The sequence below is a fragment of the Aedes albopictus genome, chromosome 3, assembly GCF_035046485.1.
Source record: "Aedes albopictus strain Foshan chromosome 3, AalbF5, whole genome shotgun sequence".
Classification (NCBI taxonomy): Eukaryota; Metazoa; Arthropoda; class Insecta; order Diptera; family Culicidae; genus Aedes; species Aedes albopictus.
This window is the reverse complement of record NC_085138.1, coordinates 123,362,182-123,382,160: the sequence shown is the minus strand read 5'-3', so window position 1 is coordinate 123,382,160 and position 19,979 is coordinate 123,362,182. Positions and strand designations below refer to the sequence as shown.

The 19,979-nt window shown below is 45.1% G+C and overlaps 1 protein-coding gene across 1 annotated transcript in view; it reads left to right on the top strand.

The window, feature by feature from the left end:
* Window positions 1-12,210, top strand: part of LOC115271117 (inactive hydroxysteroid dehydrogenase-like protein 1) — a 28,781-nt gene extending 16,571 nt beyond the window's left edge. The window contains exons 2-4 of the mRNA XM_062858908.1: window positions 10,703-10,936; window positions 11,004-11,449; window positions 11,513-12,210. Of these exons, the coding sequence (XP_062714892.1) occupies window positions 10,703-10,936; window positions 11,004-11,449; window positions 11,513-11,593 (761 nt within the window). The 3' untranslated portion in view covers window positions 11,594-12,210. The remainder of the gene's footprint in view (window positions 1-10,702; window positions 10,937-11,003; window positions 11,450-11,512) is intronic.
* The last annotated feature ends 7,769 nt before the right edge of the window (window positions 12,211-19,979 follow it).

Genomic DNA, 19,979 nt, shown 5'->3' with positions numbered 1-19,979 from the left:
TTCGCCGGTCGAGAAAAAAATCCGGGCGCCGACAAGTGAGTCGCGTTCAGTGTATTTCTGTGTGGAATAGACTAAAGGTTTCTGCTCCCTAGTGGAGTGGAGAAGCGCGATAGAATTTTCTTTTTGGCTAGTTCTTGCGTCGAAAAGTGGTCGGTTGTTAACGGCGGTTTGTGTATATTGATCCATTGTCAAATCATATCACCAACCATAGGTGACTTCCGGACTGACAATGTAGCTTACCCTACTAACAAAAAATTCCTTCCTGAGACAATCGTGGAGATGCAGCGATTCGCGGTCTTTTTAACAACGTTTGTCTTACTAACATTCCCTTCCATCCTCGATGACCGTAAGGACGTGGCCGGTGCCGTTATTGACCTTATTAAAGTTGAGAGCTCTCGACCTGTGTACATTGAGAATTGTAAGCTAGTCCCAAGCCCTATTCATTGGTTCCTTGTGCAATTTCGATTGCTCTGGTCAATCACGGAGTAGCAACTACGAATTGTGCGGTCATCTATGCTCATGCTGCTCTGCTCTGCTGCTCACATGTTGGGATCGCATTTATGTTTTTTCCTATGGTATCCCGAGCAGAAGGGCATACCTTACAAATACCATGCGAAGAGCAACATGTGCTCTAATACCTAAAATTATTATTGCTGCGTTATTCTGCGTTATCACAATAACAGTTGGAGGTATTTGAGCAGAGTTTGGTATTGATGTAGTATTAGTTGGGGAGCATCCATTAAATACGTCACGCTAAAATTGATAATTTTCGACCCCCCCTCCCCCCCTCGTACGGGTTTTTCCTATACCTTATACATTGCTTGTACACTTTCACAAACCCCCCCTCCCCCCTCTAAGCGTGACGTACTTAATGGATGCACCCTTGGTTTAGCAGTGAAAATAACCGAAGAACAAGATTTGCTATTACATGAAGTCATCGAACAAATGAAACATTTAATAACAAGAAATGTTATTAGTTTGTTATTCAATAACTTTAGGATAACAAACACAGCACTTGAAATTTTAGGTATGCATTCATTATTGAAATCACAAGACTTGTTATTTTCTAGGTGTTATTTATACAAAATTTTGGTATTCGTTTTTGTTATTTTGCTTCTTATTACCACCTAATGAAGAGCATATCAAGGTATGGTAGTATTCAAGATAAATACCTTGATATGTTATTCTCTTGTTATTTTCTACTGCTCGGGATGCATCATAATACACTGCGACAGCATGTTGATTTTTTGGGAAACGTTCCAAGCATCCAAACTGTACTGGAGTTTTCTAGGAATTTATCCAGGAATTACTACGGAAATTTTGGAGAAATTATTCTAAGAATATTTTAAGAAGTTCCACTGCAGACTCTTCAAGAAGTTCCTCCGGAAATCTGGGAAATTTTCACGAATTTCTTTCAGGAGTTGTTTCGAAAGTATCTTCAGAAATTCATCCGAAATTTCCCTGCAGGAATTCTTTCAACAGTTCCTCCAGAAAACTTCAAGGACGTTGTCCATAAACTACGTAAACTCATTTTCGGCCATCTGAGACCCCTTCCTTCTTGTAGGATTTTCCCGGGAATTGCTTAAGAAGTTCCTCGGGAAGTACACCACAAATTCCAAGGGATTTTCTCAAGGAGTTCCCTGGAAATATCTTCTGGAGCTCTTTAGGAATTCCTTTTGCAGTTCCTTGGGAATTTCTCTAGAACTTCCTCGAGAATTTATCTAGGAATTACTTGAAAATTCCTTCAGAAGTTTCCCAGGAATTCATTCGGAAGTTTTCCGATAATTCTTCCAGGAATTCCTCCAGGATTGGAAAGAAGAGTTCCTAGGAAACTAATGTTGGAATTTCCGAGGAAGTCCTGGAGGAACTCATGGAGAAATTTCCGGGGAGCTCCTTAAAAAAATCCAGGAAATTCCAGGAGAAATTCCCGTAGAATTACTGGAGCATTTTACAAGGAGAATTTTTCATGAAACTGCTGGAGCAATTTTCTGGAGAAAATATCAATAACTTCTGAAAGAATTCCCCGCTAACTTCTTGAGGAATGCCCCGGGAACTCCTGAAAGAATTGCCGAGGAACAATCGGAGATATTCCCGAAGAACTCTTAGAGGATTTCCAAAAGCACTCGTAGAAGATTTCCTGAGAAAATCCTGGGGGAATCCCCAAATTAATCCCGTGAGAATTCCAGAGGAACTCTAATGGAATTCCCAAAGAACTCATGGAGGAATCCACAGGGAATTCCTGCAGGAAACCACTGAAAATTCCTGGAGGAATGCCCAGGGAACTCCTGGAACTTCTGGAGGAATCCCCAGGGAACTCCTGGAGAAGTCCCCAGGGAACTCCTGGAGAAGTCCCCAGGGAACTCCTGGAGAAGTCCCCAGGGAACTCCTGGAGAAGTCCCCAGGGAACTCCTGGAGAAGTCCCCAGGGAACTCCTGGAGAAGTCCCCAGGGAACTCCTGTAGAAGTCCCCTGGGAACTCCTGGAGAAGTCCCCTGGGAACTCCTGGAGAAGTCCCCTGGGAACTCCTGGAGAAGTCCCCTGGCAACTCCTGGAGAAGTCCCCTGGGAACTCCTGGAGAAGTCCCCTGGGAACTCCTGGAGAAGTCCCCTGGGAACTCCTGGAGAAGTCCCCTGGGAACTCCTGGAGAAGTCCCCTGGGAACTCCTGGAGAAGTCCCCTGGGAACTCCTGGAGAAGTCCCCTGGGAACTCCTGGAGAAGTCCCCTGGGAACTCCTGGAGAAGTCCCCTGGGAACTCCTGGAGAAGTCCCCTGGGAACTCCTGGAGAAGTCCCCTGGGAACTCCTGGAGAAGTCCCCTGGGAACTCCTGGAGAAGTCCCCTGGGAACTCCTGGAGAAGTCCCCTGGGAACTCCTGGAGAAGTCCCCTGGGAACTCCTGGAGAAGTCCCCTGGGAACTCCTGGAGAAGTCCCCTGGGAACTCCTGGAGAAGTCCCCTGGGAACTCCTGGAGAAGTCCCCTGGGAACTCCTGGAGAAGTCCCCTGGGAACTCCTGGAGAAGTCCCCTGGGAACTCCTGGAGAAGTCCCCTGGGAACTCCTGGAGAAGTCCCCTGGGAACTCCTGGAGAAGTCCCCTGGGAACTCCTGGAGAAGTCCCCTGGGAACTCCTGGAGAAGTCCCCTGGGAACTCCTGGAGAAGTCCCCTGGGAACTCCTGGAGAAGTCCCCTGGGAACTCCTGGAGAAGTCCCCTGGGAACTCCTGGAGAAGTCCCCTGGGAACTCCTGGAGAAGTCCCCTGGGAACTCCTGGAGAAGTCCCCTGGGAACTCCTGGAGAAGTCCCCTGGGAACTCCTGGAGAAGTCCCCTGGGAACTCCTGGAGAAGTCCCCTGGGAACTCCTGGAGAAGTCCCCTGGGAACTCCTGGAGAAGTCCCCTGGGAACTCCTGGAGAAGTCCCCTGGGAACTCCTGGAGAAGTCCCCTGGGAACTCCTGGAGAAGTCCCCTGGGAACTCCTGGAGAAGTCCCCTGGGAACTCCTGGAGAAGTCCCCTGGGAACTCCTGGAGAAGTCCCCAGGGAACTCCTGGAGAACTACTACGGAAATTTTGGAGAAATTATTCTAAGAATATTTTAAGAAGTTCCACTGCAGACTCTTCAAGAAGTTCCTCCGGAAATCTGGGAAATTTTCACGAATTTCTTTCAGGAGTTGTTTCGAAAGTATCTTCAGAAATTCATCCGAAATTTCCCTGCAGGAATTCTTTCAACAGTTCCTCCAGAAAACTTCAAGGACGTTGTCCATAAACTACGTAAACTCATTTTCGGCCATCTGAGACCCCTTCCTTCTTGTAGGATTTTCCCGGGAATTGCTTAAGAAGTTCCTCGGGAAGTACACTACAAATTCCAAGGGATTTTCTCAAGGAGTTCCCTGGAAATATCTTCTGGAGCTCTTTAGGAATTTCTTTTGCAGTTCCTTGGGAATTTCTCTAGAACTTCCTCGAGAATTTATCTAGGAATTACTTGAAAATTCCTTCAGAAGTTTCCCAGGAATTCATTCGGAAGTTTTCCGATAATTCTTCCAGGAATTCCTCCAGGATTGGAAAGAAGAGTTCCTAGGAAACTAATGTTGGAATTTCCGAGGAAGTCCTGGAGGAACTCATGGAGAAATTTCCGGGGAGCTCCTTAAAAAAATCCAGGAAATTCCAGGAGAAATTCCCGTAGAATTACTGGAGCATTTTACAAGGAGAATTTTTCATGAAACTGCTGGAGCAATTTTCTGGAGAAAATATCAATAACTTCTGAAAGAATTCCCCGCTAACTTCTTGAGGAATGCCCCGGGAACTCCTGAAAGAATTGCCGAGGAACAATCGGAGATATTCCCGAAGAACTCTTAGAGGATTTCCAAAAGCACTCGTAGAAGATTTCCTGAGAAAATCCTGGGGGAATCCCCAAATTAATCCCGTGAGAATTCCAGAGGAACTCTAATGGAATTCCCAAAGAACTCATGGAGGAATCCACAGGGAATTCCTGCAGGAAACCACTGGAAATTCCTGGAGGAATGCCCAGGGAACTCCTGGAACTTCTGGAGGAATCCCCAGGGAACTCCTGGAGAAGTCCCCAGGGAACTCCTGGAGAAGTCCCCAGGGAACTCCTGGAGAAGTCCCCAGGGAACTCCTGGAGAAGTCCCCAGGGAACTCCTGGAGAAGTCCCCTGGGAACTCCTGGAGAAGTCCCCTGGGAACTCCTGGAGAAGTCCTCTGGGAACTCCTGGAGAAGTCCCCTGGGAACTCCTGGAGAAGTCCCCTGGGAACTCCTGGAGAAGTCCCCTGGGAACTCCTGGAGAAGTCCCCTGGGAACTCCTGGAGAAGTCCCCTGGGAACTCCTGGAGAAGTCCCCTGGGAACTCCTGGAGAAGTCCCCTGGGAACTCCTGGAGAAGTCCCCTGGGAACTCCTGGAGAAGTCCCCTGGGAACTCCTGGAGAAGTCCCCTGGGAACTCCTGGAGAAGTCCCCTGGGAACTCCTGGAGAAGTCCCCTGGGAACTCCTGGAGAAGTCCCCTGGGAACTCCTGGAGAAGTCCCCTGGGAACTCCTGGAGAAGTCCCCTGGGAACTCCTGGAGAAGTCCCCTGGGAACTCCTGGAGAAGTCCCCTGGGAACTCCTGGAGAAGTCCCCTGGGAACTCCTGGAGAAGTCCCCTGGGAACTCCTGGAGAAGTCCCCTGGGAACTCCTGGAGAAGTCCCCTGGGAACTCCTGGAGAAGTCCCCTGGGAACTCCTGGAGAAGTCCCCTGGGAACTCCTGGAGAAGTCCCCTGGGAACTCCTGGAGAAGTCCCCTGGGAACTCCTGGAGAAGTCCCCTGGGAACTCCTGGAGAAGTCCCCTGGGAACTCCAGGAGAAGTCCCTTGGGAACTCCTGGAGAAGTCCCTTGGGAACTCCTGGAGAAGTCCCCTGGGAACTCCTGGAGAAGTCCCCTGGGAACTCCTGGAGAAGTCCCCTGGGAACTCCTGGAGAAGTCCCCTGGGAACTCCTGGAGAAGTCCCCTGGGAACTCCTGGAGAAGTCCCCTGGGAACTCCTGGAGAAGTCCCCTGGGAACTCCTGGAGAAGTCCCCTGGGAACTCCTGGAGAAGTCCCCTGGGAACTCCTGGAGAAGTCCCCTGGGAACTCCTGGAGAAGTCCCCTGGGAACTCCTGGAGAAGTCCCCTGGGAACTCCTGGAAAAGTCCCCTGGGAACTCCTGGAAAAGTCCCCTGGGAACTCCTGGAGAAGTCCCCTGGGAACTCCTGGAGAAGTCCCCTGGGAACTCCTGGAGAAGTCCCCTGGGAACTCCTGGAGAAGTCCCCAGGGAACTCCTGGAGGAATCTTCAGGGAACTCCTGGAGGAATCCCCAGGGAGTTCGTGGAGGAATCCCCAGGGAACTCCTGGAGGAATCCCCAGAGAACTTCTGGAGGAATCCCCAGAGAACTTCTGGAGAAATCTCCAGGGAAGTCCTGGAGAAAATTCTGGGAAACTCCTGGAGAAATCCCCAGGGAACTCCTGGAGGAATCCTTAGGGAACCCCAGGAGGAATTCCCAGGGAACTCCTGGAGGAATTCCCAGGGAACTCCTGGAGGAATTCCCAGGGAACTCCTGGAGGAATCCCCAATGAACTCCTGGAGGAATCCCCATAGAACTGCTGGAGGAATCTCCAGGGAACTCCTGGAGGAAACCCCAGGGAACTCCGGGAGGAATTCCCAGGTAACTCCTGGAGGTATTCCCAGGGGACTTCTGGAAGACTTCCCAGAGAACACCAGTGAAAAATGCCAAATGATATTCACCGTGAATATCATTTGCATTTTTCGCAGGTAGTCCGTGACATTTACCTTAAATATTCAAAAAATATCGTTTTTCCGTGACTTTCTTGCAGAACTGGTCTAGCCGCACAAGTTTTTCATATATCATATTCTCAGGTTCAGCTTCTAAAATGAGCTGTAGGTGATTGACTTTAGATAAGCCGAAATGAATTTTTCAGCATTGATTATAGGCACTACGCTACAATACTCGGTTCGTGGCTGCATCGATCTCCTTCCTCGGTTGCGCCCAATATTGGCTAGGTCACGCTCCACCTCCCAACACCCATCGTGATCTCTGTGCTCCACGCCATCTTGTGCCAACCAACTTTGCAGGGTTGTTGTCCGGCATTCTTGCAACATACCTTGCCCATCGTATCCTTCCGGCTTAGACCATCTGCTGGATGCTGTGCAGCGAACCCGTGGCTCATACTTCTCCGCCACATATCACGCGCTAGCACGCGTCGCTTGAAATCTTCGAATGCTCACAGCCACAGGTCCTCATCGTGCATGGTCCATGTCTCGTACCCGAGAGGACTACCGTATTCCGTGTTTTTTTGAGAGCGGTATAGCAGTTCTATTTCTTCGCACTCCGCTTGTTCCAGGCGGTATTTTTTCTCTCGTAAGAGGAGGAGGAGAATGCTGTTTCCGTTTCTGTTTATATCGTTCCACGTTCTGCCGGATTCCTTGCTGCAGTATTACCTACCATGTTGCATTCCTCTCCTCCAAAATCGCTATGCAGTGCACTGTTCGTCGAACCATTCGTTACGCTGACTCCTTCCCACGTACCCGACGGTGTGCGTTGCCGCGTCGTTGAGATATTCTGGATTGGAAGTGCAGGAGAAACAGGGAGAATATTGTCGGTAATCTCATCCATGGATTCCCTCAGTAGCTTCTACTGGGATTCTTCCATTTTTTGTAATTCGTCATGGAGTGCCTTCTTAAGCTCCTCTGAACATTTTTTTAAAGATTTCTTCAACAGTTTTTTAGATTCTTCCAGGAGAAGGGTATGAGACCATTTGGGCAGGGGGACGTTTTTGGTCACTTGCTGCTATAACTCAGTCACTTTAGAACCGATTGACTTGATTTTCATGTTCAGAAATTCAAGTCAATCAGATTGAAATTGGCTGAATTATAGCAGCAAGTGTCCAAAGCAGGTCCCCCTGCCCAAATGGTCCCAGACCCTAATTCCTGGGAGCCATGGATTTCCTCTTGGATTTCTCCCAGAATTCCTTCCAAAAGCATCCCTTTGGGAAGTGGTTCTAAAATTGTCGCAAGGAGTTCCCCAATAATTCCCAAGAGATTCCAAGGAAATTATCTAGAATAACCCTGAAAATTCCTCCAGAATTTTTACATAAACTGCCTCAGAAGTACCCCGGGAATTTTCGCGAATTTCTCCAGGATTTCCCCGAGAATACTGCAGGATTTTCATGGAATTCCTCTAGCAGTTCCTCGGGATTTCTTCCAATAATTTCCCGGGAATCCCTCCATGGCTTCCCCAGATATATTACAAGAGATTCCATGAGAATTTCTTTATAAGTAACCCAAAATTCTTCCAGCATTTGTGGTGAATTTTATCCTAGAATTTCATCAAGATTTCTCTGGGAATTCCTTCACAAATTACACAGCGTAACATTTTTTTTTGTCTCAAGAGCAAACTTATGGGTCTCTGGCAGATTTTGGGCCGCTGAATCCGAATCCGGGCTCAGATTTGCTCCAGCACGTCACAATTTTTTAAACTATACCCCAATTTATAGGGCAAAATATGCGTTTTTGGGCTTTTTTGACTGCCAGCCATTAAGCATGGAAATATTTGTTTTAAGTAATCAAAAGGTAAATTGGTCAATAAACCTCTAAATTAACGAATCATGCCAAATATTTTGTTTTACCAAATCAAATTTGATAGTTTTAAGCGATTTTTGTTAGGTACGATATTTCCCATACAAGTCACCCTCCAAAAGTTGCATGCAAGTTTACTTACTAACATAAAATGCGTAAATCTATCAAATTTGATTTGATAAAACGAAATATTTCGCATGAGTTGTTAATTTAGAGGTTAATTGACCAATTTACCTTTTGATTACTTAAAAAAAATATTTCCATGCTTAATGGCTGGCAGTCAAAAAAGCCCAAAATCGAATATTTTACCCTATAAATTGGGGTATAGCTCAAAATTGTGACGTGCTGGAGCAAATCTGAGCCCGGATTCGGATTCAGCGGCCCAAAGTCTGTCAGAGACACATAAGTTTGCTCTTGAGACAGACCAAAAGTTAATTTTTGTTACACACTTAGATTTTTTTACAGTATTCGGTAATTTTTTACCGAATTCTCAACAGCTGAACTTTCGGTAATCAGTTCGGTAATCAAAACGAGTACCGAACGTCCGGTAAATGGAATTTTCGATAAGCTGTCAAAAATTACCGAATTTCTCCGGTAGTGCTTAGTTTTGAATTACCGTAGTTTCGGTAGTATTAAATTCCTATTGGATATTTTTACAGTTTTTCGGTATTTATGAGAATGAAAGGCGCAGGGCACAGTTTATTTGTTTTTATTAATAGTAATTATAGAAAAAGTTGTATATGTTGTCATAAACAAGCTTCATCTTTTTTGCTCTAATTTCCGCTCGATCGGGTACATAGCATGCATGCGAAGTGAATTTTCATCATGTTGGAGTTGGCGTTGAAGCTGCTGGCGGCTGGAATGTTGTGTTGATAATTTTAATAGGGGATAGCTAGATTCAATATTTGAATGCATACTTACACCGGTTCAGCAAATACGACGCTTTGCCCGATAGTTTCACCTTCCTTCAAGCGTCTAGTTGCTTTTATAAAACTAAATCTTCGCTTCAAATATGGAAATGCAAACTCCATTTGCCACAACTTGACATTTCGTAAACGTTTCCTACCACTTTACTGATTGTTCGGTAATGTAGGGTGCGATGTACGAACTGTTCGGTAATTTTTTGTACAGTATACTGCATTTTTTAGTTTCTGCAGTACGTACGGTAATTTATTTGACAGTAGATGACATTTAGGTATCAAACCACAAACTGTTCGGTAATCAAATCACCGAACTTTTGTAAAATTGTTCATTTTCACCGAAAAACGGTAATTTTTGCGATCTACCGAATTTTTCCGGTAAAATAATTACCGAACAGCGGAATAGAAACTAAGTGTGTACGCTGCAGCGCGCTGTGTTATCCAAGATTTCCACAAAATTTGCTTAAGGAGATCACTCCGGGATTTTCCCAAGAAGTACACCAGCAATTATGCATCAATCCCTCCAAGATTTCCCTAAGAATTCGGCCAGGATTGTCTTGGAACTTCCTTTTGGAGTTCCACGTGAATATCTATTACAGTTCCACAAAAATCATACAGTTTTCCGGGTAATTCTCTGGATATTCTCCGTGGAATTAACCCAGGAGATCCACAGTGGAGCACCTAATACATCAAAACTGATCAAAATTATTTTGACGTATTTTCGCAACCCATATCAGTAATGAAACGTATTTCATAGTTTTCAATGAATTTTATATCAATAAATTTACCTAGCAATGAGAAACAACCAATTTAACCGACTTCAACAAGATTTTTTTTAAATAATACAAATAAAACAATTCTTGAAAATCAATATAGTGTGTCTCCGAACATCGTGATACTTGGTGGTTTTGTAGTTCATCGAAAATAATTAGACCCGTATTTTTTTTTTATTTCGTCATCAGGGTGACCAATTTTATGATTGTAAAAATCAAGATTTATCAAAACTATTGTTTTCAAAATATCACAGCTTTTGAACCAGTTGACCGATTTCAAACTTCTTTCTTTTGCTTGAAAGCTGTTGAATTGTGGTTTCCAGCAAAAATACGTTGAGAGGGCCAAATAGGGTTTCTCAAAGTTTTTGCTGAGGATTTCTCTAGGAGTTCCATGGAGACTCCTCCAGGAGTTTTCTGGGGATTCCTCCAGAAGTTGCTTGGGGATTTCTCCAGGTGTTCTCTGGGAAGTCTTCCAGAAGTCCCCTGGGAATACCTCCAGGAGTTACCTGGGAATTCCTCCCGGAGTTCCCTGGGGTTTCCTCCAGGAGTTCCCTGGAGATTCCTCCAGCAGTGACTCCTTGCAAAACTTATCTAGCAGCACAAGTTTTTCATATACCATTTTCTCAGGTTTAGCTTCTAAAATGAGCTGTAGGTGATTGGATTTAGATATGGCGAAATGAATGTTTCAGCACTGCCTATAATTAAAGACATTCAGTTATGTTTATCGCTCTTTTTTGTTTGGAAGTGTAGAGTTAGCCTAAGTTAAAATACACGTAAATAATAATTTAAAAAACTCTTTTTTGTTAGCAATTTGAAACATGTTTCTATTATTTGGAATATAGATTGATAGTAACCCCCATGGAAAATTGATTGGTTTTATTTCCTTCATCTTTTCAGTCATCACCGGCGCCACAGATGGTATCGGCAAGAGGTATGCCGAAATTCTGGCGAGCAAGGGTATGAACATTGTGCTCATTTCACGCAGCGAACCAAAACTGATGAAAGTAGCCAATGAGATTTACGAACGGTATAACGTCCAAACCCGGTGGGTCGCGGTGGATTTCTCCAGGGGTCCAGAGATCTACAAGATGATCAAGGAGCAGATCGAAGGGTTGGATATTGGAATTCTTGGTAAGAACGGTAATGCTGTTTCGAATGAGCGAATTCAATTTTGATTTGTGTGTTTTCATCTGAACAGTGAACAACGTCGGATATTACCCAACCGTGCGAACATTTGACCTTAACTCTGACGACGAGATCGTTTCAACCATCAACATCAACATTTTGAGCACATCGATGATGTCGCGGATTGTGCTACCCGGGATGAAGTATCGTAAGCGAGGAATCATTGTCAACATATCGTCCACTTCCTGCTATCGACCGGCTGCATACCTGAACATGTACGCATCGGCAAAGGCCTTCGTCACCAACTTCAGCTTGGCGTTGAACCACGAACTACGTGGGAGTGGCGTCGAGTGCCAGGTGGTTACCCCCGGTATGGTGCACACCAACATGATCAAAAAGTTCGAAGGTGACGTTCCGTGGTACATTTCGATTACGACGTCGGATTCGCTGGCCAAGTTTGGAGTTTATTCATTGGGGAAAACGTCCCATACGACCGGGGGCTGGATGCACGCTTTTCAGGTATGAGGGAGATGGATTATAAGTGAAGGTTTGTAAATTAATAACGATTTATTACATTTTCAGATATCCTGGCAAGACCTAATGCCTTTGTCGTTGGGGACGTTCCTCATTTCCTTAATTTACAAGAAAGCTGTTGACAAATGAAAAGACACAACTTGTGGCAAGTCATTTTATTTTAGGCATTACATCGTTTTTAAGTTACTGTTCAATTGATATTACATTTCAACTTTTGCTAACATTTTTAGTTCTCTTTTTGTTTAAGTGCTCTTTTTGTATGAGTATTTACTTTAGCAGGTAAACTCAGAAGCTTCGTAAACATATTGCTAACATTCATTTTTTTTGCGAATCTGCTATCTGAAAACACTCAATTCTTTCTAAACTGGTCGAACAAAGTAAGTAATATAAAGCCTTGAAAGTACCAAAGAGTGTTCATTTGCAACGCATCATTATTACTATTTTTCCAATGACTTCATAGATGTATAGCACAGACATTGTTAAATGCATCTGCAAACAAACTTAATTAAAAGACAGAAAGTACACTACCCATAGAAAATTTGGGTTCGGTTATTGCTACCTATTCCGTATTGTTAGTGGGTAGTGTAGGTTGAAATTAATAATACTGCCCTTTTAATCGATTTGAGTCATGTTTCAAGCACTGCTATAAAAATAGGCTATCTAAGTTTTTTTTTTCATAAAAGTACAATGGTAAAACTTTTGAATAAAATTTTTAAATAAAACGAAAAAAATGATTTAATTTGGGGATATGTTGGCTTTCGTAGTAGGGGAAAAAGGAAATAGTTGAATTCAAATTGTTAACATCAAGATGCATCAGGAAGTTCACTAGCTTGTGTCCTTATCGCTGTACATTTCGTTCGTCTCGCATTCTGGGAGAAATAGCGCCACCTGTAAGAAGCGGAGTGCGAATGGAACTGCTGTGCCATTCACAGGAAACACGGAAGTTCTACCAAAAGTGCAATGAATCCCGCGAAAGCTTTGACGAGAGGTGATCAAACGGTGGAAGCAGCACAAGGACGAACATTTGAATGATGCGGAGAGCGCAGACTTGGAGGACCAAGGTAGCGGAAGGAATGGCTACGTTAGTACAGCAGGGAGCAAAAACGTACGTTGAGGGAAGTTATGGATACTGTCCAGCAACTCAAGAATAATAAGTTAGCTGGTAAGGATGGTATTGGAGCTGAACTCATCAAGATGGGTCCGAAAAAAATAGCCGACTGCCTGCACCGGCCGGATCTGGGAGACCGAACAGCTACCGGAGGAGTGGAATGAAGACGTAATTTGCCCCATCTACAAGGAAGGTGCCATGTTGGAGTGTGAGAACTTCCGAGTGATCACAATTCTAAATGCTCACATACATTACAAACATTTATTTGTTCAACATCACATTTAAGACAAGACATAATCATCAATAGTACGCCACAATACTCGGTTTGCGGCTGCCGCTCTCCATCCTCGGTCGCGCCCAGCAATGCTCGCCAGGTCACGCTCCACCTGATGCGCCCATCGTGCTCTCTGCGCTCCACGCCTTCTTGTGCCAACCGGATCAGTTGCAAACACCAGCGTTGCAGGGTTGTTGTTCGGCATTCTTGCAACATGCCCTGCTCACCGTATCCTTCCGGCTTTGGCCACCTTCTGGATGCTGGGTTCGCCGTAAAGTGCAGCGAGCTCGTGGTTCATCCTTCTCCGCCACACACCGTTCTCCTGCACACCGCCGAAGACGCGTCCTTAGCACGCGTCGCTCGAAAACTCTGAGTTCTTGCAGGTCCTCCTCTAGCATGGTCGTCTATCGTAACAATACTACCCAGACGGATCCGGTCGTTTTCGGTTCCGTCTACCAGTATGTTTTTTTTTTGTTTGAGGCATTCACCACCAGTCCGACCTTTGGTGCATTGCGTTTCAGGCGGGTGTACAGCTCTGCCACCGTTGCAAATGTTCTGGCAATAATGTCTATGTCGTCCGCAAAGCATACAAATTGACCGGATTTTGTGAAAATCGTTCCCCGGCATCACACCTTCCAGAGCGATGTTGAAGAGTAGGCTTGAGAGTCCATCACCTTGTCTCAGTCCCCGGCGAGATTCGAATGAACTGGATAGTTCACTCGAAACCCTTACGCCTACGCAGTTTTGCACACCGTCCATCGTTGCTTTAATCAGTCTAGTCAGCTTCTCGGGAAAGCCGTTTTCGTCCATGATTCTCCATAGCTCTGCGCAGTCGATACTGTCGTATGCCGCTTTGAAGTCGATGATCAGGAGATGCGTTGGGACCTGGTATTCACGGCATTTCTGGAGGATTTGCCGTACGGTGAAGATCTGGTCCGTTGTCGACCGGCCGTCGATGAAGCTGGCTTGATAACTTCCCACGAACTCATTTGTTTTAGGTGACAGACGACGGAAGATGATCTGGGATAGCACTTTGTAGGCAGCATTCAAAATAGTGATCGCCCTGAAGTTTTCACATTCCAAATGGTCGCCTTTCTTGTGAATGGGGCAGATTACCCCTTCCTTCCACTCCTCCGGTAGCTGTTCGGTTTCCCAGATCCTGACTATCAGCCGATGCAGACAGGTGGCCAACTTTTCTGGGCCCATCTTGATGAGTTCAGCTGCGATACCATCTTTACCAGCTGCTTTGTTGGTTTTGAGCTGGTGAATGGCTTAACTTCCCTCAGCCTGGGAGTTGGTTCATTTCCGTTCTCCGCTGCACTGGCGTCATCGTTTCCTCCGCTGCCGTCGGCTCCCGTGTCTACGTTCTCCACGCCGTTCAGGTGCTGATCGAAGTGCTGCTTCCACCTTTCCACCACCTCACGTCCGTCCGTCAAGAAGCCACCATCTTTATACTTACATATTTCGGCTCGCGGCACGAAGCCGTTGCGAGATGCGTTGAGCTTCTGATAGAACTTCCGTGTTTCTTGGAAACGGCACAGCAGTTCCATTTCTTCACACTCCGCTTCTTCCAGGCGGCGCTTTTTCTCCCGAAAGAGGCGGGTCTGCTGTTTCCGCTTCTGTTTATAACGTTCCACGTTCTATCGTGTCCCTTGCTGCAGCATTACCGCTCTCGCTGCGTTCTTCTCCTCCAAAACCGTTCTGCACTCTTCGTCGAACCATTCATTCCGTCGATTCCGTTCCACGTACCCGATGGTGCTCTTGGCTGCGTCGTTGATGGCTGCTTTCACTATGCTCCAGCAGTCCTCTAGAGGTGCCTCATCGAGCTCGCCCTCGTCTGGCAAGGCGGCCTCGAGATTCTGCGCGTATGCTGAGGCGACATCCGGTTGTTTCAGTCGCTCTAGGTTGTACCGTGGTGGTCGCCGGTACCGTACATTGTTGATGACGAAGAGTTTTGGTCGCAGTTTGACCATCACCAGATAGTGGTCGGAGTCGATGTTGGCGCCACGATAGGTCCTGACGTCGATAATGTCGGAGAAGTGCCGTCCGTCAATTAGAACGTGGTCGATTTGCGATTCCGTCTCCTGTGGTGATCTCCAGGTGTAATGATAAGGGAGGCTGTGTTGGGAAAAGGTGCTACGTATGGACTTATTTTTGGAGGCGGCGAAATCAATGAGTCGTAGGCCGTTTTCGTTCGTTTGCTGGTGGGCGCTAAACCTACCAATCGTCGGTCTGAATTCCTCCTCCTGGCCTACCTGAGCGTTTAAATCTCCTATGATGTTCTTGACGTCGTGGCTTGGGCAGCGATCGTACTCGCGTTTGAGCTGCGCGTAAAATGCGTCCTTGCCATCATCAGTGCTTCCGGAGTGCGGGTCGTGCACGTTTATTATGCTGAAGTTGAAGAATCGGCCCTTGATCCTCAACCTGCACATTCTTTCGTCGATCGGCCACCAACCGATCACGCGCCTCTGCATATCACTAATCACGATGAAAGCTGTTCCCAGCTAGCGTGTGTTGCCGCAGCTCTGGTAGACGGTATGATTACCTCTAAACGTTCGCACCATGGATCCTGCCCAACACACCTCCTGCAGCGCTATGATGCCGAACCCGCGGTCCTTCAGTAGATCGGCGAGTATGCGGGTGCTCCCAATGAAGTTGAGAGATCGGCAGTTCCACGTACCGAGTTTCCAATCGCAAGTCCTTTTTGTTCGCTGGGGTCGTTGCCGTTGGTCTCGGTTCGTATTATTCTGTTGCTGATTTTCCGTTACAATGGTTTCTTACGGCTGGCTCGTAGGGCCTGACACCAACCCCCTACTTTCCGGAGGACTATAGTGCACAGTTGAGCTTAGAGTCCTTCCCTGTCACTCGGACGTAGATCAGCCTCCCCTAACATGGAGATCAGACGCTATTGTGAGCCGCTCCTCCTGGAGAACAGATGCTCAGATTTGCCGAAGCAAACCCCTCCTTCCCTGTAAGCCTACGACCAAAGTTCCAACCGGGGTTGGTTACCCGATCTTCCCTAAGGTTGCTCATAGTTTCCGTCCGGTACCGCGAGGAGGTAGAGATAGGAGTTGCTGGGCAGAGGCTAGTGGATCACAATGGGATCTGAATTGCGCAGCATACCCAGCCTTTACCGTGCCCACCATTCCCCTTGCACACCGTCAAATATCATCCTTAGCACGTAGGGTAAGGGAGGTATTTTGGACCGCTTTAGGAAGTGGATGAACAATTCAGCGAAAAAAGAAGGTACCCACTTAAAAATATGGATAATTTCAGTAGGCATTACGTAGAGCAACATGTTTTCTGTCGAAAAAGGTCAAACAGAACTCAAAATTGTTGTAGTAAATACAAGAAATATCAAAACTCCTGAAGGATCTTGGGCTTCTATTTTGGACCACCTGACTTTATTTTGGACCATCAAGTGCACATATTTTGGCCCACCAAATTAAACTTCAATTGATTGATGAAATAAAAGCCACCTCAGCTAAAATTTAAACATAGTTAAAACTACGTGAAGTTTATATCTTTTCTATTCATTTTTTGAGGCAGGGAACGTTTAAAAATTACGTAACGGTGAAAAAAGATGAAATTTTGTTGCTATTGCCAGTTTTTACGCATTGTAGTATGATGTTTCATAAAAAAAATGTTACGCAAAACATGTATTTAACTATTAACGTGTATTAACTATTGTATGATGTAAGTCACCATGTATAAATTACGTAACGCATCATAGGAAGTGTGAAATTTTAGTGATTTTGCTAACTATAAAGGCGTTCCACACATTGTAATGAGTGGAGAGGCCATCGAAAATAAAGTAATTTGAATGATACGTAATTTGTCAAACATACATTAGATAACACATTGTCTCAGTCATCAACTAATTGCCGAGAAGGACAACTTTTCTAAACTGGATGACTGAACACCTGAAAACTTCAACTTGTTGAAAAGTTGTTAGGGCCCAAATCGAATCGAAACGAAATAACTTGGCAAAAAGTTGTTAGAACAAATCGAACCCACAACAATCTCATTGTGAAATAAACGTATAACAACCCAGATCACGGGAGGTCCCAACTTATTCTATTTATCTGTTTTCAGAGTACATTAAATTCGCATGAATGTTTTCTCCCTTTAGAAGGAACTGGAGAGATGGATCTGACAGGTGGTCCAAAATATGTCCACATTTGATTATGTTGAACATATTTTGGCCATACCTCAAACCACCATTTTAGTAAATATTATCGCTCCACCGAGGTTAAGAACAGTTTATTTTGAGTTCTTACATGGCCCCAACTACATTCACATGAAATAAATAGTTATTTGTAAAAATTTAATACCTCTTCGAAGCCGACTACAAATTTGTCACCTTCTTTGTTTTTGGTGCTTTTCCGTGCGTTTCATTGGAAGTGAAAACATTTTCTCTTTTTTTTATACTGAACAGCATATTTAACTGACATCCAAAATAAAGGTCATCCCACAGTTGAATACTTTTCGTGTTCCAATAAAAATTTACCAAGATTTAGTAGAGATTATGTGATAAATATCATAAAACTCCCTAGGTGGTCCAAAATACCTGCCCGGTCCAAAATACCTCCACTACCCTATCGTTTGAAAACTCCGAGTGCTTGCAGGTTCTCCTCGCGTATGGTCCATGTCGCGTGTCCGTAGAGGACCACCGGTCTAATTAGCGTTTTGTACATAGTGCATTTGGCTGCGTGGGTGAATCTTTTTGGACCGCAACGTCTTCTGGAGCCCGTTGATCCGTAATATATTGTATAAATGGTACTATTTTATGCAACCATAATCTACTTCATCTTCTAATGACAACCATTTTTGCCAATCAGAACATTCAGCCAAGTGCAAGTTATTATCAATCTTCCAATTAGCTTCGACCCATTCATCTACACGTGTACCAATGTTCCAATTAGCATTCACAGCTAATTCCACAGCATTTGCTGGCACTGGAGACCAACGGTTGGTTGGATCGTTGGGATCACTGATTGGCTCGTACCTATCCTCTACACAAGCACCTCATTATACCGAGGAAACAAATCCTTCCTGACATTCCTCCCACGAACGAACGACCAGTTCCTTGTTTTCTTAGTGCTCTGATTGATTCGATGTGCTCGCACGCACAGACGGAAGCCAGCCAGCGGAAGCAACCAAGACGCGTTGGTCCACCTCTAGCCAACCGCACAAAGCCGTAGTCCGGAAAATAACACGTCCTTTGTGTGACAGCGGTCAGGCGGGCAGCTTGGTTGGTTATGGTCATTCGTCGAGCCAATCGGTGCAGATGAGAGGCAAATCTGGTCCCCGTTGTAATAGGCTTTACTGGCCAAATGGGACAACCCAACGAGCGCCAGCGTCGGCAGTGCCTGAAAGCTTAAGGAACGAAAATGTATGCTTGGTAACATCACCCATTCACACAAACACACCGATGTGCCTACGAAGCCTATTGAAACGGATGGGTTGTGATCTTAGCCTTCTCAAGGGTTTCCCTAGTGCTGTAACATAGAGACGAAGACGTGCAAGTTCAGCTCCGAAAGGTTTCTCTTGCATGATTGGCTGCTGTCAACAGCACCACGCTGGTGCTGTGTACACTACGCGAGCTAAATGAAAAAAAAAAAAAAAACTTGCTAATGGCTGACTGACACTATTTGAGTTCTTTTACACTGTTGGAGGAAATGAATGGTTCCAGTTTGAATGTCTATTCTCTGTGGCTATATGAGGTTACTTTTACATGTCTAGAAACCAACCAGTAACAGCAGGTGAGTGAGGTATAGATGATCTGTGACTACGTTTCATGTAATTACATGAAAGAGATTGGCTGGGATGTGCTTGTATGTCAGTTTGTAATAGATTGTAATTGCTTTTGCATGTGATACTCACGGACCAGAAAGTCTGGTGAATGAAGATTGAGTTTCCAATGATATGAAACATGTACCCAATCAGCATACACAATGCTTAGAACTTTCTTTATATAGGATTCACATATTGGCATACCAATAAATTTGGCTGTTGGCCTTCCAAAATTGTATAATATTGTATAAAAACCTGAATTATTCTAATTAGCGGTGATAGTGTCTTTCTAGTGCGTTGATAGTTATCTCTGCAACAAGTTGCAAAATGATGTTTTTTTTTCAGCACGAGTGGTACAATTTTGGTTCGCTATCTCTAGAGGAACTCCTGGATTAATCCCTGGAGGAATTTCTGAAGGAATAATAAGAAGATTTCCTAGATGAATTCCTGGTTCATTCTCTAAATGAGTTCTGGGAGGGACCTCTGGAAGAATTCCCAGAGCAAAAAAAATTCTTGCAAAAATCCCTGTAGGAATTTCTGGTGGAATCCCTGAAACAATTTCTGGAAGAACCTCAGGAGGAATGCCTGGAAGAGCTTCTGGACAAATTCGTGATGGAATCCCAGGAGAAATTCGTGGCGGAATCGCAGGAGAAATCCGTGGCGGAATCCCAGACGGAATTGCTGGAGGAACACCTGGAGAAATTACATGAGAAATCCCTAGAGGAATTCTAGGAGTAATTTCGTGGAACTATCCCTGGAAGAATTCCTGGAGAAATCGCTGAATCAATTCCTGGAGGAATCTCTAGAGGAATTGTGGTAGGAATCTCTCGAAAAATTTCAGAAGAAATTCTTAGAGGGATCCCCAGAGGAATTTCTGGAGGAATTCCAGAAGAAGTTGTAGGAGGAATTACTGGAGGAATCATCGGAGGAATATCTGGAAGAATCTTTAGAGGAATCCCTGATGGAATTCCTGGAGAAATTCCCAATGGAATTTCTGGAGGAATCCGTGAAAAAAAAAACTCGTGGAGGAATCTCAGGAGGAATCACTGAAGGACAGATTCCTGGACAAATTCCTGGAGGAAGCCCTGGAAGAATTCCTGGAGAACTTCTCCAGGTATTCCTCTGAAGATTTCTCAAGGAATATCTCTAGAGATTCCTCCTGGAATTTTTACATACAATTTCTCCAGGGCGTTCATTCAGGAATTCCTCTAAGGAATCCTCTAGAGATTGTTCTAGGAATTCCTCTAGGAATTATTTAAGGAATACCTCTAGGCATTCTTCCAAGATTCCCTCAATGGATTCATCCATCCTCCAGGAATTCATCCAGGAATTCCTTC